The sequence below is a fragment of the Carettochelys insculpta genome, chromosome 8, assembly GCF_033958435.1.
Source record: "Carettochelys insculpta isolate YL-2023 chromosome 8, ASM3395843v1, whole genome shotgun sequence".
Taxonomy (NCBI): domain Eukaryota; kingdom Metazoa; phylum Chordata; order Testudines; family Carettochelyidae; genus Carettochelys; species Carettochelys insculpta.
In genome coordinates, this window is record NC_134144.1 from 56215157 (window position 1) to 56240558 (window position 25402).

Genomic DNA, 25402 nt, shown 5'->3' on the forward strand with positions numbered 1-25402 from the left:
GTAGTCTGTGCAGCCTTGTAGGTTCAAAGACCAAGCTTAAAATTTCAGCCACTGAAAATTCCTCTAGGAGTTTGCAAACTGAACACAAGTGGAAAACCACTGGTCTAGTACTCAGTGGGAAAGCAGATTTAAAAAGAGTACTAGAGTACCTGTTAGTCCATTCCAAACCAAGGACTATTTTGAAAATGAACTAGGGCAAAGGACAACAAAACAAACCAGCAGTCATGTAGCACTTTAAAGATTAACAAAATCATTTATTAGGTGATGAGCTTCAGGTCTGAAGTGGGTCTGCCCCACAAAACCTCATCACCTAATAAACCATTCTGTTGGTCTTTAAGGTGATGAGCTTTTGTGGGGCAGACCCACTTCAGACCTGAAGCTCATCACCTAATAAATGATTTCGTTAATCTTTAAAGTGCTACACGACTGCCGGTTTGTTTTGTTTAAAAAAAGACTAAACATGCTACCTCTCTGTTGCTGGAACAAAGTATGTCTTCTATTCTTCAGAGCTATTACTCCCTGTTAAGGGCCCATAATAAGAAAACTAAAACCACATTTCCATCCTGTCTTGCCCCTTCCCTTGGGCCCACTTGGATGCACATTAGCTACTTATTGCCATTAGGCCTTGGCGAAGGTTGTAATTCGCAACAGCCCTGGAGCTCTTCGCTCCTAACTCTGCTGTTCCCTTAGCTGCAGGGGCAGCGGCACCTGAGGGCGACAGGCGCTCACCCGCCCTGCCGGGAAGGATTTGTTGGGGGCGGCTGCCGTGCGCAGGAAGCCGAGGCCAGCCCCGAACGCCGCCTCCCCCCTGCCAAGGCGGTCCCGGGGAGGGGACAGGCTTGGCCAGCCTCCCTCTACCTTGTGTCCGGGCCTCGCCGCTCACCCCCGACCCGCGTGTTCGGGACTCAGCCCCGCCTCCCGGCGGCCGCGCTGCCCAGGAATGCCCGGAGCCAGGCGCCCTGCCCGCGCCGGGGCGACAGGTGCAAAGCTGCCGGGCGGGCGCAGCTCCACCTCCTTAGCCTTATTTACGGCGCGGCCACATGGCCGAGCTAAAAGGAGCAGCCATTCAAGGCCGGAGGGGAGCCGGGGCCGCGGCGGCGAGCCGAGCCGGCAGCTGCCCTGCATAAAAGTGATGGGGCCGGGCGGCCGGTGGGAACGCCATGAAGGCCGGTGGGGGCGCTGCGTCCGACCTGGAGAGCGGCAGCGGGAGCAGCCCGGGCAAGTCCTTGCCGAGCCCGGGCAAGCGCAAGCGCCCCCGTCTGAGCGGGCTGAGCAAGCAGCGGCAGGCGGCCAACGCCCGCGAGCGGGACCGGACCCACAGCGTGAACTCTGCCTTCAGCGCGCTCCGCACGCTCATCCCCACCGAGCCGGCCGACCGCAAGCTCTCCAAGATCGAGACGCTGCGCCTGGCCGCCAGCTACATCTCGCACCTGGCCAACGTGCTGCTCCTACAGCCGCTGCCCCCGGGTGAGGGGGCGGAGCAGCCCTGCCTGCAGTACCAGCCCCGCCTACAGGGCGGCAGCAGCCCGCCAGCGCCCCGGCCCATCTGCACTTTCTGCCTCCGCAACCAGAGGAAGTTGGTAAGGCTGGCACGCAGCAGGGGCTTAGGGCTGCTCCCAGTCCCAGCCACCTCCAGGGGCTGGAAGTGTGGGTGCCTCCTGTCAGTGGCCCTTAAGGACCTGTCCTGCGGCAAGGGGGGGGTCCCCTTTTCTCCAACCCCACGCTCATCTCCCAGCCATCATTCCAGTTCTGCCGCCTCTGAGTGCACTCTTGCTCTTAGCTCTAGGAGGGCAGCTTAGACAGAGAACTGATAGTATTTGCTCAGTGTCTGTTCCATATTGTACACCCCTGCAAAGATGGCCAAAGGACGGTCTCACTCAGGGTCATAGGCTGGAGCAATATCCCATGGGGGAAAAATCCCTCTGGATACAGCTTTGAGACTTGTTTAAAATTTATACACACAAGTTTTCTTAGGAGCATTGCCTAGATGAGAGAAATCCACCCTACAGTTCATAGAGCACAAGCTTTTCTTAAATTGCAAGATCCACAAAGCATGAGGCAATGGAAAAAAAAAATCAGCAAGCTATTACCTTGGGTCTATGGTTTAGAGACTTGTGTGTCTATTTCATTTCCCAAGTAGGAACTTTGCAAATAGTCTTCCACCTATTTTCACTTTGAATAGTAACAAAGAGGAAGCCATGCTAGTCTATACACTATCAAAACAAAAAGCAGTCAAGTAGCACTTAAAGACTAGCAAAATGGTTTATTAGGTGAGCTTTCGTGGGACAGACCCACTTCTTCAGACCAAGAAGTGTGTCTGACCCACGAAAGCTCACCTAATAAACCATTTTGCTAGTCTTTAAAGTGCTACTTGACTGCTTTCTATTTTCATTTAACTTCACTGTTGTATTTCTGGTATATTTCATAGTTTGTAACAAATTGAAAGATTTGAAATTGCAATGTGCAGTTTTTAAAATGACTAATGTAAGTGCTAGGAATGTAAAGGGCTGTCTTTTTTATGTGACTGTGTTAAATTAGGTATAATAGTAATCAATGCCAATTAAGGGAGATAATGAATTTCCTTTTTCTGTGATGTTTTCTAACATGTATATTTTCTGTCCCCTCTTACAGAACAGAGAAGGGGAGAAACACTTGTCTATGTAAAGGTTAAGTGGACATTGAATCAGATGAGAAGCTTGCACAAATCTTGCACTGAAAGTAGAACTGTTTTAGAGAACTTCTCTGCATTCATGTTTACACTGAAATTATGCAACAAAAGCTACAATTTAAGCTGTAAAAACCCACTGCTATGCACTGTTTTACATTTTGACAGGTTTATGCAGGCTGTTTTGCCAGTGAAATTGAACACTGTGGGGAGAGTTGCACCTGGTGTGGCAGCTATTTTAATGCAAGAAATGTTAACCTAAGCAGCCAGCCCCGATCTTGATGGCTTCTCTATTTGTATCACATGATGAAACTTGAGCTTTGAAACACACAGTGTCTCCTGTCAATAGAATCTGTCATAAGATGCCATCCTCTGTGCCTATAACCAATATTGGGCTTAACAGTCATGCCACCCACTCTCTCAGCTGATTCATGTGAGAGAAAGTGGCAGCCTGACATGCTGAGGTCTTTGAAGTCAGATTTTAAGGTACTCACACAAAAAACAGCCCAGAATATTCACAATGAAAAGTGACACATACTGCAGCTCTCACTACTCATCTATACACAATAGAATTCCTCTTAAAGAGAGACACAGCCAAAATGGGATGTCACTGTCTCAGTCAGTACCCAAGCAAGTTGACATACAGTGGAAGGGAAGGGTGTCATCCTACCCCTGCCCCTCCCACAATACACAGCACACACAGTGCCAATTCTCTAAATAGCATGGGATCTTTCTAAACTTGTGCTTGATAAGCACAGAATAGGGAGGGTTTCCCTAGGGCTCTAAATTTATCAACCAGGTTATTCTCAAGCAGTAACTGTACATCACTGATGCCATTAGTCACATTTGTTTATAAACTTGTAAACTTTTTTGGGAATTTAAAAGCACGTGTGTCCTGGCTCCTGCTTTGGGCACACTGACAAAACCGAAAAAGTAACAAATATTAACTCTCCATATACTGGTTAATTTAGAGTTGAAAGGTTACAAAAATGGTGTGTTATCTTATTTTTATTTGAATTTCAGTACAAGCTTTAGCCCTGGTTTCTTAATGTGTCACATTTAAAAAAAATTAGGCGTATCTAGTGAAGCACAAAGTGACCCCCAAAAAGTCAGGGTGCAGAGTCCTTAGGTAAGCCTTTCTAGCCCTCCTAAACTTTTTATATACCTTAGAAATATCAGCTGTTCTCTCTCCTCTGTGGTATTAAAAAGGAGAGGGAGTTGCTGCTTTCTTTGGATAGCAATAATTTATGCCATCCTGAGAAAGGTGTATACTGCACAGGGTGATTGTCTTCACCTGCTACCAGCTCACCACCCCTTCTGGCTGGCCACACCCTCTTGTAGCAAGTCACTCATATCAAAGCCAATGTGGGAAAGAATAAGAAAAGAGAGGCTGTTGATGTTTATTGTGTAGCTAACTTTCCTTTGGTTCCCCTGCCCCTTATTTAAAGGCATACAGAGCAAATTCTGTGGACATGTCCCAAAAACATACACCAAAATCAAGGCATCATTACTTTGCTCTGGAAACTTTCAATTCCTCATGGTCCCCGGGCTGGATGTTTTGCAGTGCCACTTTAAGACACTTCTGTCGTACCTACAGGAGCTGTAGTAAATTTCTCCTCAAAGAGGCTGATCCAATGAAACACTGAATCCAATGGAACTATGGTATTTGTGTACACATGATTCACAGCTTTACAAAGTAAGGTTTGATTTTCCTGCTTTTTAGTTTGCTGTTATCTTTAATACATCCTTAGCTCACTGTGTAATGTTTCAAACTGCTACCAGATTTTTTTTGCATTGATCAGTTTTATGTAAAATGGGACTTCATTTTTGACTTTTTAATTTTGAATGCAGAAATCTGCAAACATGCTCTGCAAAGTTTTGCTTTGTTTTTTAAGAGGGTTTGTAATGGCTTAGCAATTGAATGTGTAAATTTTTTACATTTACATTTTATAATTTTGAAAGTGGATTTTTAGATTACTGTAGATCGATATAGTTCATCTTGAACATGATCAAATGTGAGCTTAACAGTGAAACAGATTTCTGTAACATCTGTAATGTTCATAAGGACACTAAGATAAGTTTAAAAACTTCAATTGCAAATATAGCCTATTTGCATTTAATAGGATTTCTCTATTTGCCATTTAAATAGAAATGCAAGGTTCACTGTTTTGACTGTAAAGCTTGATACTTGAAGAAACTCACGAATAAGTGATTTGCACAGTGCTACCGTATTTTTCTAAATGGAACCCCACATCCCTGGTATTTGCACACTGTCACTTACACAGGACGGTTTTGTTCCTGCTTTAAGTCAATGACAAAATGGGAGCACATTATTTGTGAAAGAGAGGGGACATACTTTCCACTGAATATGGCATTAAATCCTGCAGTCCTCCTTATTAAACTGTTCAGTTCAAGAGGAGTGGTTAGACCATTGGCCTTGTAAACCAATCTTTGAAGGGGCCTTTCAAGAGTCTGCGGCAGGTTAGCCTTTAAACTCAGGGATGGTGATCAGTCCCCTGCATGCATAGCAAGACCTGACTCAACTTCTGGAGGTCCTTTCCAGTTCGGTGATGTGAATTTGCATTGTTGTGACACGTAAAGGTTCTAATCTGACCCATGGAACATTAGGCCCTGCATATGCATGTAACAAACAGTACAGTAATCCCTCAATTTACTTGGAGGTTGCATCCTGGGCAACCTCTGTATAAATCAAATTGTGTAAATTGGTGACAGTGGGGAGATCCTTGCAGTTCTGCTGGCTGGGGGAAGGTGGGCAGCTGGAGTATCTGCAGAGCTCTGCAGCTTCCCCCAGTTGGCAGCTGGGGAGCAGCAGTGCCCCACTGCTGTTCCAGCTACCCGCTACCCCTGACTGGGAGAAATTGCATGGTTGCCCGCTTCTCCCAGCTGGGGGGGGGGAAGATTGCGATTTGCACTTAACTCATGTTAATGCAAGTTAAGCACAAATTGTGCTTTGAGGGTTTACTATACGTACCCCTAAAGCCTCAGCTGCTAAAATTTCATAGACACAGGTCCCAATTCTGCAGACAGGTGTCAATAACTTTGCTTGAGACTAGTACACTGAACTCAGTGGGGCAAATGTTCAGATCACGAACTATCAGAGCTCCATTAAAGGTCTTTGATAGTTTGTTAGCTGAGGATTTGCCTCTGTGTGCCTACTCATGTACTTCAAAAACTGAATTGTTACTGATAGTCATATCAGCAGGTCAGGAAGATCTGGATGGTGGACAATGTAGCTACTTAATTACTTTATCTAGTTGAAAATTAAAGAGTCAGGCTTCATAGCTGGGAAATGAAAGTTAAATTAGGATAGTCAGCATCTTGTGCTTTATTGGTTTTACTCCATACAAACTTGTTAGTGTACCTTATCGGTTCTGTCTAAATCAGTCACGCACTTGTAGCATGCAAGTATTTTAAAAAGAGATTTTCAAACTTGGATCCCTAAAACTGAATACCTAACCTCATATAGGCTCCTAAAATAAAAGTGCTGAACACTGAAGATTATGAACAATTTAAAAACATTTAAATGTAAGTACCTAATTTAAACCCCGTAACTCCTTTTCCCCATGTAGGCTTTTCTATTAATGTAAGTCTACACTAGATTTGTCAACACCACCTGTAGAGCATCCACACTAAAAAATGCATTCTGTCGACAAAATTCAGCACTTTCATTGACAGCCTTCTGCCTCTCCCCCATGGGGCAGAACAACTTTGACAGAATCTGACAAAAAAAAAAAAAAAGCGTGGATGCTCTGGAGGACCCTCTATCAACAGACAGGGCTTCCGGATCACTGGGCATCCCTGTCTTCTGTGCTTCTGGTTGGTCATTCTGTTGAGAGAGGGCTGGATGGTCCATCTGTGCTCTGTCAACAGAGCAGATTGAAAAAAAATCTATCTGATTTGCTGTCTGGTTGCACTCTGTCAATAGAAGTTTAGGCAGAAGATATCTTCCAACAGTGATTTCTGTTGACAGATTGCTGTAATGTAGATGTAGCTTTAGAGTTTATACAATGCCTGGATTAAACAATTGTCATTGGTAACATACAGAGACTGGTCTCGATTTTATGAAATCATTTTAAAATTTAAATCCCCATACTCCATGTCAGCCATTGAATGTGTTCTGAATGTACAACAAGTGCCCTCAGAAAGGACAAATAATAGGATTTGAGTAGGTTTATTAAACAGTATTTGAACATACTATTTGATTACTTGCCAGCTAACCAGGATGCAAGTCTGAATGTTCTTTAAGGTATCTTGCTATAATTTTAAATAATTGTTCTTCAAGCAGAAGTATTTCCTTTCTAATGTCTACTTGAAAATTCTAGTTTTTGTACAAAAATCAAGACGTCTTCAAAATATGCTAATTTCTGCTAACATTTGTTTTTATAAATAAACTATTCAAGTTCTGGAGGTATGCCTCTTTCTCTAGCAATCTCATTGTTGGAAAATATAAAATGAGTACTGTATGTTAAAAGCAGATATTCCTTTGTACCTTCTAGAAGGCTATTTGTATGATAATCCCTGTATTCTTATTGCAAATAGAATTCTTTTAAAGTAAAAGTTTATATTAGGGCTGGTAGAGCATTTTCATTAATCATTGTTTCTCAGACTTGTCATGAGCCAATGGAGGTCTGTAGAGAGCACACTGGTCTCATGGTGTAATCTCCCTTAATTTCCAACTACTAACATTGTATTAGAAGATTTTTTTTAAATCATTTTGCTAGTATTTTTCACGTAAACAGTTGCTTTTGTTGCCACAGGGATGTTATGCCTTGAAGAATGGGAAGGTATATGCTTCACATGACAGCAAATGAGATGGCACAAAAGAGAGAAAGCATTCTTGGCCTAAGGGCTTTGACCAGCTATGCAACAAGCCTCCAGGAGGTGGCTATGCAAATCTAGTTTTGCTGTGTTCAGCAAATACAGTAAACCCTCAATTTTATGGACCCCGATTTAGCAGACTTTCAAAACAACGGACAACCCGGTTGTTCCCAAAGTCCACTGGGGTCCGTAAAATCCTAACCTTCCCTTCCCCGCCCCAAAAAAGTTAAGGGACTTACTGTTGCTGCCTGGAGGAGCCGCTGCCAGAGACCCGCACAGTTGGAGGCACCGCCACTTGCTCCTCCCACCAAGGGTGGGGCACATACACAAGTATCATCTGTCCATGTACATGCTCCACTGCAGTGACAGGAGTGCATGGCAGCTCTAGTGTTGATGGTGGCTCTTCCAGCTGCATGTGGTGGAGCACTTCCAGCCATGAGCTGCAGCCAGCGGGATCCCAGCTGCAGTCTGGGAGCTCCAGCTGCACAGGAGGCTCCGGCAATTTTGGCTCCCGTGGCTGCAGTCTGAGTCCCTGGCTTTTTTTGGGGGGGGTTGGGACTGGGGGAACCTTGGAGGGGTAGTAAACGCTCAGATTTAACTGACTTTTGGGATTAACAGACAACCCTCTGCCCCATTTAAAAAAAGCCCTCAGAAGCACCTATCCACCACAGAAGTGATTTGGCACTTGTGCCCCCTAAACCACACCAAAGGGGGGGGATTAAAAATACCCCCCTCACAAGCACAGAGTCTGAGATAGAAACAGCTTGTTTAACAACAGTAGCCTAACCTAAGTTTACAGTGGCATGTGCAACATGCCTAAACAAGAGAGAGGTAAACCCCGTTAAACAAGGTACTGTGCCAAGAGTTTGTAGGACCAAGTCTCTTGCTGAGAACTGTCTTCAACCCCCCCCCCACACTTATAGGGTGTCTCTGTCACAGTGCAGTCCAAAACCCAGAGTCCACAGATACATCACCGTGGAGGTGCTAGCCATCCACTTGTCTGCAACTCCTGCCAGCTGGCTGCCTGTCCACTGCGCCCTGCCAGCCATTCCCTGTCAGCTGCCTGTCCACAGTTCTCTGCTACAATATGGCTTTGGCTTGAGGCAAACCCCTGTGTTTTTGGCTCTCAGGGACTTCAGCTGCCACCCTGTGATTTTAGCTCTCAATCTCAGTGTCCACCAAAGTGTATTTTCATAAAAAAAAAATACAAACTCTCGTAGCTAGTTCTATCTTTGAACAGTAGGAGGGGCAGGCAGAATTAGTCAAACCAGATTTATGGCTATGTGGCCAAGGTTCAGGCAGGCCTAAGACTCTCTTAGCTCTCTGCTAAGTGTTTCTAAATTGATTACCCACCCATTTTCACAGAGTGAAAGCCACTTCTCTGTTGTGTACCAGAATACAGTCTGCACTACTTTAAGTCCTCAAGCCCAAGTTTTCTCAGCTACAGTTGAAAATTATTTAAGGCTAAAACTGAGCCTTAGTGAGGAAAGCTCAGAAGAAGGACCTATGTGCTCCAGACACACAGGCTGTGTCTACACTACTTTCCTACTTCGATGGGAGGATGGGTGTTGGGAGTTTATTAATGAAGTACTGCAGTGCATATGCAGCACTTCATTAAGCAAATCCCATCCCCCACCCGCCCCGGCATCAACTTCGAAGTTTTAAACTTTGAAGTGCTAGCTCATGTCTAGCCACGGCTCAGCCACTGATACTTGAGTAAAATTTTGAGAAGTAAAAGGGACTTCAGAGTATCCTGGGCACTTTGAAGTACTAGCAGCTGAGCCAGCTTGTATCTAGCCGAGGCACTTGGAAGTTGCTGTGTGGGGAATTTGCTTAAGGAAATGCTGCATATGCATTGCAGCGCTTCATTAATTCCCAACACCCTACTTACCATCCTCCCTTCGAAGTAGAGGTAGTGCAGATAAGTCCACGGAGTACCCTCTAAAATTCCCATTAACTTCAGTGACAATAGGATTGACCTTTAAATATGGAATTTAAAATTATGCTCAGTGACAAACTTCACCTTAATGAAAAATTGCACATTGGAAAAAAAAGTTACCAAAGCAGGTTGTGGGAATCACCATCACCGGAGAAAGTCAAGACATGACTTGGGGGGGGGAGTATGGGGGGGGCACTCTAATAATTCTAATATCAGCCTAAAGAAGATATTCTATAGGTCTCTTGCAACCCAAAACTATTTATAAGTTGTGGCATGTGCAAATATTTTTACATCACTTTGAAAGATGACAATTTTTAGTAAGATATTTGTTCATTATTTTGATAATTAAAAATATTAATTCTATGAATATTTAATTGGCTCACAGACAGACAATCATAAAACCACTTATATGATATGATGACATGAATAAATTCTTCCCTAGGTATTTTGTAGCATCTCAGTGGAATTAATATTGAGATGGTCTATTTCCAACAGGGCAGATGCCTATCACCACCAACCCATTTCAAAATAGGCCTCCAACTACTCAGACAACAATTTTCAGTAATCATCCAAAACAATCCCCTTCTCTATGGTACCAGCTTTCACTTGTAAGGTTATAGATATATGTCATTAGTAGTGCAAGAAAAAGGAGTTAGATTCTACGATATGTCTGGTAAGACTGGCACACTCTCAGTGAAAGGTTCCGTGTTGTCCAGGATAAGGCGATGCAGTATGTAGTTGGACCCAACGAAAATAAAAATCAGACTACTTTTCTGCTACATAAAACATTACTGCTTATTTTAGCTTCTGTAAAGAAATAATAGAAATAAAATACATGTTCCATGATCTGCCTCCACACTCCAGAAAGTGCTGTAACATTGCAGTATACTTCTGTTAAATGAGATGATCCATTTCTTGGCACATTTTAATTTCCACTAGGGTATTGCAAATGAGTAGGTTCTATTTTGTGCATAAAATAAATATACTGCTATATAAATATAAGTATGGTGGATACACAAAATTGTCACTGTCTCTGCTAGTTTTACATACTGATGCATCACTACATTCCACAGGGGAACACATTGCAGAAGAATACTTGAAAAGCCTGTAAAAGTCAATAAAAACCCTCTTTAAATGTTTAATTTAGTCTTCTGAAGGGAGTCACAGGGCCTGATTCCTGTTTACACTGGAACCTGGTCTACATCTAAAATTTCACCTAGTTATATCTTTCAGTTTCACATTCTGTATCTTTTAGCTATCTATACCTATATCTAGCTTTCGCTCAATCTAGCCCTACTGGAGACACAACTAGACTGACAAAAGAATTCTTCCATCAGCCTAGCTACTGCCTCGAGGGGATAAATTTTTACAAAAAAGTTTTACTGAAACTAATGTTAAAAATGTATGTAACGTACAGGTTAAGAAAAGAGCATCTGTACATCTCAGTAGAGTGCTCAGGTTAGCCACAGAAGTCATAAGATACCTAAATTCATCTAAATGTGGTTTATTGCTGATATGTACCATAGGTATCTAACAGTATAGTTCAGATATTAGCAACGAGTTATTCAGGCATTACAACTGAACAATCCCTCTGCCACTGTAGCAAGAGCAACATATCTGCAGCACTGCCGCAGTAACATTTCTCTCATAGACATTAAACTAGCTCCCTTTCATATTGCTCTGGGAACATTAAAGGAACTTACAAGAGCCTAAGTTATAATTACAGTCACTTTATATCACTGGAGCAGTACAAAAAGGTCTTTAGTAGAGGACATTTTCAAAAGAAATAAACAGAGGCACTATCACAGAGTGCTCTACTCACCACTGTGGTGCTTCTTGCTGTGCATACCTGGGAATTAGTTCTATCAGGTCAACCTTTCTTTCTGTAATTGCACTCCAGCACTCTCAATATCTTTCACCAAGACCTCAATTCCTCCCACTTAGCAGCTTGGCCCTCCAGACAGGTCAGTATGGTTCTTCCCTGCTAGGGCAGAGTACATTATGTATCCCATTGTCTCACAACACACGCTGTCCCATTTTCCCATGGCCTGGTAGGATAACCCAGGTCTACCCTCCTATACAGAGTTATAGTGCAGAGACCCTACAATAAGCAGTCAAGGTCTGCATGCTCCATAATTTTACTGCTATACCCCTTCCTACCTTGCCTTTGAGAGTGACTGCAAATTGCCAATCAATCCCTCACACACACCCTTCAGTTTTCAGCTACTAGGCTTCATACAGACCACTCCACCCTGATCCTAGCTAGCTGCACCTCATCTCTAATTTGTTCTTGCTCTCAGGCTCCTGCTCCAGGTGCAGCCTAGGTGGTTAATTGGCCCAGCTGGCCACCTTAACCCCTTCAGGACTTGTACTGGACAAACACCCCCTCCCAAGCATTCACTGACTTTCATAGAAACTTAGTTTCCTTAATCATTTTTGAAAAAAAGTAAGTGCTTTTAAAAACGTTACTCAGCGTCAGTTTTTATATGTGTTCTGAAAAGGGGCCTCTCTGTAATGGCTACACCTAGCATAACAAAATGATATTCTCTTCTTCTAGGCCAAGGTTTTATTTGAACTACACTTACTGTGATGTTACAGACTGTCTCCACTATTCCCCCTTCATTGCACATCCCAGAAAAAGGAGGGGAAAACACCATGTCAATCTGAGCTACCTCTGGGAGGGAAAGGCAGGAGAAAAAAAAATACAGCTCTGCCAGTTGCCACCAGTTCTTCTACATAAGCTACTAGCAGCATAGCCACTGAAGAGAAAAGGGAGATGAGAGCAACTCACTGGGAAGAGGAACAGGAAATGAATGCCCAGTGCAGTATGTTTGCTCTTTTCTGTAACCCGAAGACAGTGTATAACATAAAGAAGATGCTCTTTCCTCCCTCCTTTTCCCCTCCACCCTGTGAGACCACTACAGGGCTACGTTTACACGTGCCCCAAACTTCGAAATGGCCATGCAAATAGCCATTTCGAAGTTTACTAATGAAGCGCTGAAATGCATACTCAGCGCTTCATTAGCATGGAGGTGGCCACGGCGCTTCAAAATTGACGCGCCTCGCCGCCGCGCGTCTCCTCCAGACGGGGCTCCTTTTCGAAAGGACCCCGCCTACTTCGAAGTCCCCTTATGGAGCCCTGTCTGGACGAGATGCACGGCGGCGAGGTGTGTCAATTTCGAAGCACCGCGGCCGCCCGCATGCTAATGAAGCGCTGAATATGCATTTCAGCGCTTCATTAGTAAACTTCGAAATGCCCATTTGCGTGGAAATTTCGAAGTTTGGGGCACGTGTAGACACGGCTCAGAAGTCACAGATGTTGTCCAGGGGCCAAATAGCAGCAGAGTCATTTACAAGTACCAATGCTGGGGCTGACAGGGAAAAGTAGGAGGGCATCAGAGAAGACAAATTCTTCCTTGGGGCTATTTAAGGATGTATAGTGCTTGGCCAAGATTTTCTAGGTCCTTGATCTCTAACACAAATCTGGCTCTGGTGCTGTGCACAGGGAGGATAATGCATCACAAACAATTTAAGAATTTCCCTACATTCTCATTTTATGCAGCAAGAACTCTTCAGTTCTGTTTACTTTAATATTTAAGGTGAGATTTCAGTCTCTAGTGGTTAATACATATGTACCTCGCGGAGAATATTTGCTATTCTGCTTTCATGTGAGAGCACAGGTGGGAGCTCTTACATGGTAGTCAATAAATATTTCAGACACCAGAGTTTAGAATACAGTCCTAAGCATTTTATCACCATATCCCCTTGTGAATGAGCATCTACTGTTGTCAGTGTAGCAAGGATCAAATATGGGAAGTATTAGGGCATTGGACTTTGGCAGCTATGAGCTCTTAAATGTCACTGCATAACACCTAATCAGGAACTCCTGTCCTCAGTATTCTGAGGGGGACTGATTCCTGTTTGACTTATTACTGATCTTTCCAAAATCAAGCACCACTATTTTTTTCTGCACTGCAAAAGAGATCATTTATTTGCATATAATCTGAACAATATGGGCATTAACTTGCAGCTACTACTTTAGGGGTTCATCTGAAGACTGAATTCATCTACAGTTTAGCATAACAAATGCCCTTTTATAGTAATCAGCATTCACGTGCATAAGGATAGTATACATTTCTGTATTAATTAGGAACGTCACCTAATTTAATTCAAGCTTGCTGACAGAAAGACTTGTGATCAGGAGTATTTTAAACTGGTGACTGACAGTGACAACAGTGCTACAGTCTTCTGTCTCAGCTGGACTGTGTTCTGCTCATCTTAGCACCCACACGTTTTATTAAGCTAGATTTTCTGATTAATAACTAAGTTTAATATGTGCATACGTATCTCTACAGCTGTTCCTACTGGTATGCATTTGCATTATAACTGAATATGCAATTAACAAACAAGTATCACCATGTGCATTTATTTCTGTTTCTTTCTCTGGCAGGTACAATTGTAGAATAAGTTGTATTTACACAGTCTGTGAAAGAGATTTTCTTATACTGCATAATCTATTTAAATTGTCACTTTCAAGAAAGGAAGACAATATCAGAGGGTATCCAAAAATTAGATTCAATTACCACGCTCACAAAGACAAAATTTATTCTGTTCCACTCCATGGGAAATACAGAAGTTAAATATTTCAATTTAACTGACCCAATTTTGGCTTAAATATGCACAGAGATGCTGCAATGCTGAAATAAATTTTGCAGTTAAAGTCCCCTAGAATTGTAGGCCATGTCTATAGTAGCACCCCCCTTTTGAAAGGGGGATGCTAATGAGACACTTTGGGATATGCTAATGAGGTGTTGCAATGAATATGCAGAACCTCATTAGCATAATGGTAGCCACAGCACTTCAAAAGTTCACTTTTGATCGCGTGGCTCATTGTCTACATGGGGTGCTTTTTGAAAGGACCCTGCACATTTCAAAATCCCCTTATTCCTATAACCAAATAGGAATAAGGGGATTTCGAAGTGTGAAGGGTCCTTTCGAAAAGGACCATGTGAAGACAAGACGTGCATGATCGAAAGTGGAACTTCTGAAGTGCCATGGCCACCCCTATGCTAATGATGCACTGTATATTCATTGCAGTGCCTTATTAGCATATCCCGAAGTGTCTCATTAGCACCCCCCTTTCGAAAAGGGGCGCTAATGTAGCCGTAGCCGTATAGCTTAATTTATTCCTGAGTTTGAAAGTCATATGGAAGTCATAGCAAGAAGTTTGTGGTTCTTTAACAGGGGAAGCTCCCTGATCTTCAACAAGACAGCCTTCTGTTTGTGTGTTTTAAATAAAATGATCCTAAAATATTTCGACTGTAGGTCTAACCATACTAAGTGCCAGTACTACTATGTTATAACAATGAATTGGCTATTCCTCAGGAATCTACACAGGTGTGACCCAGCAAAGGTCAATAGTCAAGCACTTTGTTCAACCACACAAAGTTAAAAATAGATGTAATGGTAGTTTTATATAACCAGGTGACATACAGTAACCTTTTAAGGTCAATAGAAATTGTAAAATGGATCTTAAGTACCTAAATTGGATGAACATTTGAAAGGAGAGACATACGAAATAAAGACAGAATGGTGTTTGTATCAAAGAGGTGAAATGGTAATTTCCCAGATGATTTCTGATTTTTGATAATTTTATATTGTTTAGTTGTAAGTCTATGTTTTTATTAATCTAAAGTGACAGAGATTACTAGTCTATCACTGTCTGTCCCTTCTTTAAGAAATTAAACATAGTTTATGTATTTGAACACAATCTGGACACATCCTTAAATGAAATGATATAATTCTTCATCATAGCATAACAACACAGGGGCAGAGCCGGCAGACAGCACTCAGCAGTTGCATGCAGGGCTCTTGCATAGAATCACAGGGCGGGAAGGGACCTCAGGAGGTCATCTAGTCCAGCCCCCTACTTCAAGCAGGATCAACCCCCACTAAGTCATCCCAGCCAGGACCTTGTCAAGCCAGGACTTAAAAACCTTGAGGGATGGAGAATCCACCACCTCTCTAGGCAACGCATTCCAATGCTTCACCACCCTCCCGGTGAAGTAATTTCTCCTAATATCCAACCTACACCTCTCCCTTTAACTTCAGACCATTACTTCTTGTTCTGTCATATGACACCACTCAGAACAGCTCCTCACCCTCCTCTTCAGAGCTCCCTTTCAGGAAGTTGAAGGCTGCTATTAAATCACCCCTCAGTCTTCTCTTCTGTAAACTAAACAAGCCCAAATCCCTCAGCCTAGCCTCATAGGCCTTGTGCTCCAGCCCCTTCATCATTTTTCTCACCCTCCACTGAACCTTCTCCAGCACATCCACAAACTTTTTATTCTGGGGGCCCAAAACTGGACACAATATTCCAGATGTGGCCCCACTAGTGCTGAATAGAGGGGAACAACCACTTCTCTAGATCTGCTGGAAATGCTCCTCCTAATGCACCCTAGTATGCCATTAGCCTTCTTGGCTACAAGGGCACACTGTTTACTCATATCCAGCCTTTCATCCACCATAACCCCTAGGTCCCTTTCTGCTGTACTGTTGATTAGCCAGTCTCATTAGCATCTCATGGTGTGCTGCAAATGCTGAGCTGTCCTACATCTATCAGTGCTGTAGGTGGTTTCTGAATGTGATGGGAGCGTAGCCAGTAGATTCTTGTACAGAGTGGTTCCACAGGCCACACAAATGCTGGGAGTGAGCTCAGTTAGTTGTTTCCCCATTCTTCTCCTATTTTCAAGGAGGGACAAATGAAGGTAATATGGGGTCATAGGCACGCCCCCACCCTGGGGCTCCCAATCGCTCCACTCATGTCCTGATCCAGTCCACAAAAAAGCTGTCTGCTGAACTAAAGAGGGTCCACCACTAACAGTCTTTGGGAACTCCTTCTCCAGACCATGGTGCCTTGTTTCACACGTGGGCTGCAGTGCACTCTGGACGAAGTCCTGTGCTCCCATCCTCTGGGAGGATCTATAATAGGGTGATAGGACAAGAACCTCCCTCCCAAAGTTTAGCTGGGGTAGTGCTGACTAGGACAGCACCCCCGCCCCCCCGCCCAGCAGCAGAACGGGTAACAACCCAGTGTACAGTTCATAACTCTGTTGGTTTCAGACTGTCCACAGGTGCAGGAAGCTGTCACTCCCTCAAGTTACACTCCAGTTGAGTTTCTCGCTTTGCTCCACTTCTGTGAGGGAGAGATGCTTTTGTTTTAATGAAAGCTTAGATTAGGATGTTATCATATTGCTTCAAGGTCTGTGGCCACAGGCATATAAATGACCATGGTAACAAGCACTCTCTGAAGACACTGTCCTTTTACTCTGTTTAAAAAAGCCTCAGTTATATGCTGGTAAGAATCCAGTCTTCCTTCCCTAGCAGCAATCAGAATGACTTAAGCGATTTATTGTGAAGGGGTTTCAGTGTATGGTTTGTTTTGTAATTCCCCTAATATGAATGTGTGCATGGTACTGTTTTACAAAATATTAATGTTATTTCATGTCTTCAACATCTTATTCAGACACAATTAATCCCAGTTATATTTGAACTATAAACTGTTCACAATGCCCCATTAAATATTTTACAAATAGAAAAAGAGACACTTCCCCTTTGATCCTACAATACTCTGGTTACTGTGTATGGCTCTCCAAACGTTTAGAATAAAACATTCATTAAAAGTGTTCCAATAAATTCAGTCCTCCTGCTGTTGCATGCTAGTATGTGTCATTATGGCTTTGCCTTTGCCTCTCAGCTTCTCATAAAGAGGTGCCTTTCATGCATTTTGTAAACTGAAGTTTAACCTACCAGCAAAAATGAGCTGCAAATTTACCATTTACTTCTCCTCAGAACCAAACTTGGGGCTTCTTGTGTTATTTTACCCTAAAGCACAGACAGGAGCCAGTCAGAAAGGGCTCAACAGCAGTGAAGGGACTGTAGCAAACCCAGTGTGGTGTGATATGTCCTCTTCCTCTGAAGTCAAGTCTCTCTTTGCCTGCTGGGTATGGCTGGGAATCTATGTGGTTTGAGGATGGTTTTAGGAGAGGCAGGGAATAGGCCAAGCTAGCCACACTCTCCAGTGTGCTTCCCTTCAACACCAGTGATTATGTGCAGAGGAATATAGTGATATTTTGAGCAGTGTGAACTGAACTCTGCAGCTGCACCTGCCTGGAAGTGATTGATTCTTCACAGACATGGGCAGAAAGACCAAAAGCAGTTCAGCTGCTAAGAGATCCGTGCCACCACTGTTGAAGAGGAAGACATCCAGTATTATAAAGAGTACAGCACTACATGAGGCCCAGCAGGTCACTGACAGTGGCAGCACACTGACAGTGGGGCCTGGGCCATAGGCAGGGGATGCTAAAGTCAATTGGAGCAGGGGCCCTCAGGCTCAGAACCCAATGCAACCAACTTGCTTCTCTTGCCCTAGGGCCAGGCCTGAGGCCCAATCTGGCATTTGAAAGGCCAACACAGCTGCCTTCTCCACAGCCTAAAATGCTTTCCTGACAGAAGCAGTCACTAGCTGAATGACACCACATGAGATCACCTTCCTGCAGTTTTAATCCCAAGAAAGGATGCTGTGACCCTTAGTTCTAAAGGTCCCACTATTGTAACCAGTATCTCACAAGGGCAGTTCTCTGTGCCATCATTCAAAGGTCAGAGGGTGCCTCTTTAAGGGTTGTATACTAAGACTAGTTCCAGACCAGAACCAAAAGAGTGTATCCAAACCTACTAAATGTAGTTTCAGAATCCCACACCATGCCTGAATTTTGCAGTGCCTATAATGGGTTGAACCAGAACACTGACACTGAGAAATACAAACTTTGGGATTTTCAGAATCTGAGTCCATATCGGAATGTCAGTGGTTCAGCTTCATTTCTAATTGCCATTCTAAATCTTGGCACCAATTCTGTGCAGCTAAATCATTTTAAAATACTAATTACCTTTCTCTCATTCTTTCTCTCTCTGACACCTTTCCTATACTTGCAGTTATGGAACTATCTCATTGTGTTGTACTCTACTGCAATTTTAAATAGTGCTTATCTAATTCTGAAAAAAGATACATTTGTAGGTATTTGTAGTGAGCAAACATACACAAGGAAAACATGGCAGCTATTATGTTTCCTCTAATATTCCATGTGCACCTGTGAATATATGCATTAAAGTCAATTAAGGCTTACTGTGGTGAACTCAAAGAAGAAGTGCTGAGCAAGATGTGGGAGTTCTCCATAACTTTTTTTTTCAAATACTGCAACAAGATCTTTAACATTTTCCTGTCTGCTGCCAGAAATGAGCAAATGTGACTTCATTAACTTGGCTTCATTCACACAAAAAAGCCCATAAAAGAAGCAGTAAACATTAGGCCTATGGCTACACTGGCCCCCCCTTTCGAAACGGGCATGGAAAAATGGCTGATCAAAATGCAAATGAGGCACTGATTTGCATATTCAATGTATCATTTGCATAATAGCGGCCACTCACCATTCTGGAAGTGCTGTTTTCGAAAGCCAAAAGAGCTGTGTAGACAGGGCTCCTTCAAAAGGAAGTGCTGCTTTCAAAAGCACCCTTCTTCCTAATTTTTTTCAGGAAGAAGGGAGCTTTCAAAAGCGGGGCTTCCTTTCAAAGGAACCCCATATACATGGCTGTTTTGACTTTCAAAAATAGCACTTCTGGAACAGCAAGTGGTAGTTATTTTGCAAAATGAGGCACTGAATATCCAAATCAGCATTCACTTGCATTTTCAATTGGCCATTTTTGCATGCCCCTTTTGAAAGGGAGGGGCCAGTGTAGACATACTTAGTTTCAATGACTTATTTTCATTTAAGGGAAACAAACAAAAATAGTCTCCATCACTATCATACTGCATCAATTCTGTCAAAACACCTTTCTGCAAACAGCAGACGCTGACACAGTAGTGGGCAATAAAAGAGCAGCAACCTGTCAGGGATAGGCCTGCTGGACTTCCGCCACTATATTTACCTGCACCTCCACAGGTATAGGGTGATTGTAGCTCTCATTGGGTGCAGATCGCCCTTCACAGCCAATGGGAGCAGCGGGAAATGGCACAGACTGGGACACTGCTTCCTGCAGCTCTCATTGGCCGCAAACTATAATCTTAATAAGTTTAAAGGTTAATAAGCTTAAAGGACCGGTATAGGTCCTGATTTTACACAGAGTGCCCCAATATATAGGAGCTTGTCTTATATAGGTGATTGTAACCCTGCCTTCTCCCACAACTCATTTCCATTTTTTCACACTTGGTATCTGGTAACCCTACTAGTCACAGAGAATTTGTTCAGTAGTAGCACTTGGTACTGCTGAGCTCCCTACAAGTGTTTTGGCCAAGGGAATCACAGACCCACCAGTCCAATCTTGTTCTGTTCTTCAAATTCCCTGCTTCAGCCATGGAGCACATTGGATATGGAATCCTTTATGTGGCATCTCCATGAACTGTTTCCTCATATGCAATAGAACAGCAACAGTTCTACAGCTTTGGGGACCTCAATATCATTGCCATTAAGTCAGAATTTGGCCCTCATGTTCTGTGGTGAGAAATGAAATACACAGGATGCCTTTTAGCCTGCATTCAATTTTTTTTAAAAAAAAAGTTGATTTGTTTCCCTCTTAATTCATTCTTACTCCATCTTTTTCCTGAAAAAATATCAGAAACTCTTTATTCTTGTGGGACAAACAAGCTCAGATTAAACTCTCCTTTGTTCCCTATAGAATGATTGACAAAAAATCGCTTTCACCACTGGATTATGACACTGTTAAAAAGTCACTTTAGATGAATAGAGAGTAATAAATAGACAATCTTCATAGAGATAGCTGACAAAGAAAAAATTACAAAAGAGAAATGAACTTCTATAGACTTTCAAAACAAAAAAGCAGTCTAGTAGCACTTTAAAGACTTTAAAGTATATAGACTAGCACAGCTATCTCTCTGTTACTATTCTATAGACTAGTCTCCTAATTACCAGATATTGCATTTCTAAGCACGCCGTCCACTTCCTCTTCTTACAGCATTTAATCTTTGTCACCCTTTTCCAAGTTAACCAACTTTGGTTTAAAATATTTTTTTCATTGATTTTGCCCTCTGATGCATGCTTATTTGGAGTGTTCCATTCCATTAGAAGTGCTTATATTGTACTGCTCAGGCGTGTTCTCCCCAGTACTTTTTGTAGGCACCTTGGAAGGCAATAATAGCTGCAACAGAGTAAAGTTAGAAGTAGGATCTGAGTTTCAACCTTAATTTTGAATTATATGGCCAACCATGTCATTCAAGAAGAAGGAAAGAGCATGGGAGGAAACCAAACAGGAGAAGGAAAAAAAAAAGCAGTCAAGTAGCACTTTAAAGACTAGCAAAATGGTTTATTAGGCGAGCTTTCGTGGGACAGACCCACTTCTTCAGACCATAGCCAGACCAGAACAGACTCAATATTTAAGGCACAGAGAACCAAAAACAGTAAGCAAGGAGGACAAATCAGGAAAAGATAATCAAGGTGAGCAAATCAGAGAGTGGAGGGGTTGGGGGAAGGTCAAGAATTAGATTGAGCTAAGTATGCAGACAAGCCCCTATAGTGACTCAGAAAGTTCCCACCACGATTTAAACCATGTGTTAATGTGCCGAATTTGAATATAAAAGCCAGATCAGATGTTTATCTTTCCAAAACGGTGCGATAATTCCTTTTCAGTAACACACATATCTTTAGGTCATTGACAGAATGCCCCATTCCATTAAAATGTTGACTAACTGGTTTGCGGATCTGGAGTGTTTTGATGTCTGTTTTGTGCCCATTGACCCTTTGTCTAAGGGAGTTAGAAGTCTGTCCAATATACAAAGCATGTGGGCATTGTTGGCACATGATGGCATATATGATGTTAGTAGAGGAGCATGAGAAAGTCCCCGTGATTCTGTGAGTAGCCTGGTTAGGTCCAGTGATGGTATTTCCAGAGAAGATATGTGGACAAAGCTGGCAGCAAGCTTTGTTGCAAGGAAAGGTTCCAGGACTGGTATTCCTGGGGTATAGACTGTGGCTGTTAGTGAGGATCCTCATGAGGTTGGGAGGTTGTCTGTAGGAGAGAACAGGCATGTCACCCAGGGCCTTCTGGAGTGTGGCATCCTGATTAAGGATAGGTTGTAGGTCTTTAATAATTCGTTGCAGTGGTCTGAGAAGAAAGTGGTCTGAGAAGAAGTGGTCTGAGGAGAAGGAAATTGCAGCTTGCCATGCTTATCCAAAGGATAAAGGTATCCCAAGGGAACCAGCAAATGAAATAAAACCAGTATAAAGGATGTGACCTAGTAATGCTTCTAAAAAAAAAAATGGGATGCTACGTAATGAATGCTAGGGACAAGTGAAACTTACTAGTAGTTGTTGAACTCGTTGAACTGAGCACGCTGTTCACTCAGTGAAGAGACCTGCAAATCCCTATCCATGACCTAGTTTGAAGTTCAGCATAGATATTTACCCAGAGTACAGCTCTCCCATTGTGCAAGCTGTCATTATACTGATTACCAAGGAAATGGAAAACACAGCACATCTCTTCAGCATGCATTCTGAGATATAGCATTAGTTCAAAACAGGATAGTTTTGTGAAATCTTTCTATCACCAGCACTGAGTTAGAATATCTGTAGTCTGGATGCTAAAGCGAATGTTTCTATTTTCTGTTATTTTCATTTTACAATTGCCTAGATGAGGCTAAAAATGGAGGCTGCTTTTTGCCTGTTAAGAAGAAAAGCAAAACAAAATTATAAAGGATTCCAATCTCTGTTGAAGAAGAAAAAGAAATAAATCAAATCAGAACTACATTTCATATCCACTTTTCATGTGCACAAGATACAAGACAATGGAGTATTATGCCAGAGATCAGCAAGTTGTGTCTGAAATTTCATCTTAGTTATATGAATGCAAAATAGATGATTAACAATTTATTCCAATTTATGAATTGGAGATATAATTTTGCCCATATTGCCACAACAGTTGCCCCCTTTGCTGTGAGTGACTAAGTATAGGCTATGACAGTCCCAGTGGGATTTGACAAAATTATCAAAAAGGTGGGGGGAGGAGGAGGAAAGGAAGTGAGTGAGTGAATATATAGTAGCACATCCAAAGAAATATATATATATATAGCACAACAGTCTCATCCACACACACTACACGCACTGGCTGTATTACTCAAGTCTTATATTACGCATGTAAGCATGTAGGTTTTAAAGGAAAGGCCTGTAAGTAGAGATCGCTACAAGGCTTTTTAATTGTGGCTGAGCACTGTACACTTGAATGGTACTTACGTTTTCAAACATTTGAAGGTAATTCATATTTAGTTTCAAGGATGCAACCCTGCGCAAGCAAGTGATTTGCATTTCAAGTGGCCATCCTTAATTTGTTAGTGTAATCAGATAAATCTTATAAATGACAGCAGATGCCTATTATTAGCATATCTGAGTTAGTAAGTCAGTCCTGGGGCCTCCAGTGTATCTGTACTAACAAAATGTGACAAGCAATCAGAGGCTTTGAGTGAAATTCACCCCAGCACTGAAAGCCCGAACAAGGCCTTTTATACCCTTCAATGGCCCCCTGCACTGGGCTGAGTGAGAGTTATCTTCACATTGTCGTAACAACAACATAAATAGCTGTTCTTGTAATAATTCAGTAATATTTTTTACAGGAATTCTTGAATGACCACAGAGACTCTGAAATACCTGATTTGCAAAGGAACAGCCCCCAGAAATAGAAAGAAAGAAAGAAAGAAGCTGATTCATTATTCTTTAGTGTTTACTGATTTTATAGTTTAGGGGATTTTGGTTAGTATCAAAGTTTTAAAAACTGACAATTTAATTTTTATACAAATTCATTTTGGTTTTCCCCTCTGGCAATGTGCTCTGATGTATGGATGCGCTGGTAGGACAGGATGGTTTTATAGGCCTCTTCTATTTCTACAGTCTACAATTCTCATTCTAGATATGAATGTTCTCAGAGCACAAACTCCCCACCAGCTCCACTTGCAATTGCAAATGTTGGTAACAAATGACAGGTATAGAACCTCAGTAAAAGCATTACATATAATTCTCCACCACTTCCTTCAACCTGCCAGCATAATCTCAGTCTTTTTTGGCTTGACCTTCCCCCAGTTAGCTCTTGTCTGTGCTCCAACCTTGTCCAAACATTAGGCCAAGCATGCAACACTAGTCAGATTGTATGAAACAGAGCTGAGTGTTACACTGTGTATTAGGGGAGCTGAAATCCATTTCCTAGGTCTTAGACTCACTCTCTATTCCTGGTTTCCCAGCTTCCCCAGCTGGTTCCCCAGCTTCTCCTGCTGTCTCAGAGCTATAAATGGAGCTGGAAAATTAACAATAAAAATCCAACCATAAGCTCTTTCCCTATGTAATCTGCAAAGAACTATGTGTAAGAAGATCTTTACAACACCAACCACCTTGTTAAATGCTGGAAAAACCATAAGTCAAGCAGAACTCTGTAAGTCATCACTGTAATTATATATACAATTCTTAATTTAGAAAAATAATCAAGTCTCACATTCAAAGCACTTCATAAAATCTTTTAAATATTTCTTGCTTTGCATAATTTTGATCAATTTTATAAATAAAATGTTCAAGAAATAGAGTAAGCTAGTTTTTAAAAACTAATTAATGGTCCAAATAGATAAAATATATATTTATTTTATTTATCCTGCCTTTACACTGCCCTGGGACTTCTGTGCCAAAGGCCCAGCAGTAGCTTTTCTCTGGCTTTCCCACTCCAACTGCCCTGGATCGCAGGCAGAGAAGTCTCAGGCCAGAAGGATGAATGAGATGGGGACATTCGAGAAATGCTACTGTTGGGTCTGGAGCAGAGAATCATTGGAGCGAAAGGAGATGGGGAAATGCTGCTTCTAGATTCCCCAACTGCCATCCACTCTTGCTGCTCAAGGACCCTCTCTGTTTGCCACTATTAGAATCATAGAATTCTTGGGCTGGAAGGAACTTCAGGAGGTTATCTAGTCCAGCCCCCCACCTAAAGCAGGATCAGCCCCATCTAAATCGTCCCAGCCATGACTATGTAAAGCAGGGACTTAAAAACCTTGAGGGATGGAGATTCCACCGCCTCTCTTGGTAACACTTTCCAGTCCTTCACCACCCTCCTGGTAAAATAGCTTTTCCTAATATTCAACCTACATCTCTCCCTCTGTAACTTCAGACCATTGCTCCTTGTTCGGCCCTCTGTCACCACTGAGAACAGTCTCTCTCCACTCTCTTTAGAGTCCCCTTTCGGAAAGTTGAAGACTGCAATCAAATCGCCCCTCAGTCTTCTCTTCTGCAAACTAAGTAAGCTCAAATCTCTCAGCTTCTCCTCATAGGTCACATGCTGCAGACCCCTAATCATTTTCATTACCCTCTGCTGAACTCTCTCCAATGCGTCCACATCCTTTCTATCCTGGGGAGCTCAGCACTGGACGCAATACTCCAGATGAGGCCTCACCAGAGCTGAGTAGAGGGGAATAATAACTTCTCTAGATCTGCTGGAAATCATTCTCCGAATACACCCCAATACACCATTAGCCTTCTTAGCTACAAGGGCACACTGTTCACTCATATCCAGCCTCTCATCCACCGTAATTCCCAGATCCTTTTCTGCTGCACTGCTACTTAGCCAGTCAGTCCCCACTCTGCAACAGTGCTTGGGACTCTTCCATCCTGAGTGCAGGACTCTGCACTTGTCCTTGTTGAACCTCATCAGAGTTCTTTTGGCCCAATCCTCCAATTTGTCCAGGTCACTCTGGACCCTATCCTTACCCTCCCATGTATCTACCTGATCCCCTACCTTAGTGTCATCTGCAGATTTGCTGACGGAACAATATATCCCCTCATTCAGGTCATTAATAAGATGTTGAACAGCACTAACCCTAGAATTGATCCTTGGGGCACTTTACTTGAAACCGGCCTCCAACCAGACAC

The 25402-nt window shown here is 42.6% G+C and overlaps 1 protein-coding gene across 1 annotated transcript; it reads left to right on the forward strand.

Annotated features, from left to right (window-relative positions):
* Positions 1-1045: 1045 nt before the first annotated feature.
* On the forward strand, positions 1046-7093 carry LOC142017145 (transcription factor 15-like). Its single transcript, XM_075001821.1, has 2 exons — positions 1046-1580; positions 2632-7093. The coding sequence occupies exons 1-2, from the start codon at positions 1161-1163 to the stop codon at positions 2662-2664; spliced, it is 453 nt and encodes a 150-aa protein (XP_074857922.1). The 5' UTR covers positions 1046-1160; the 3' UTR covers positions 2665-7093.
* The last annotated feature ends 18309 nt before the right edge of the window (positions 7094-25402 follow it).

Coding starts and splice junctions, on each gene's coding strand:
- LOC142017145 (XM_075001821.1), top strand. CDS start 1,161: ATGAAGGCCGGTGGGGGCGCTGCGTCCGACCTGGAGAGCGGCAGCGGG. Junction 1,581..2,631: donor TCCGCAACCAGAGGAAGTTG/GTAAGGCTGGCA, acceptor CCCCTCTTACAG/AACAGAGAAGGGGAGAAACA.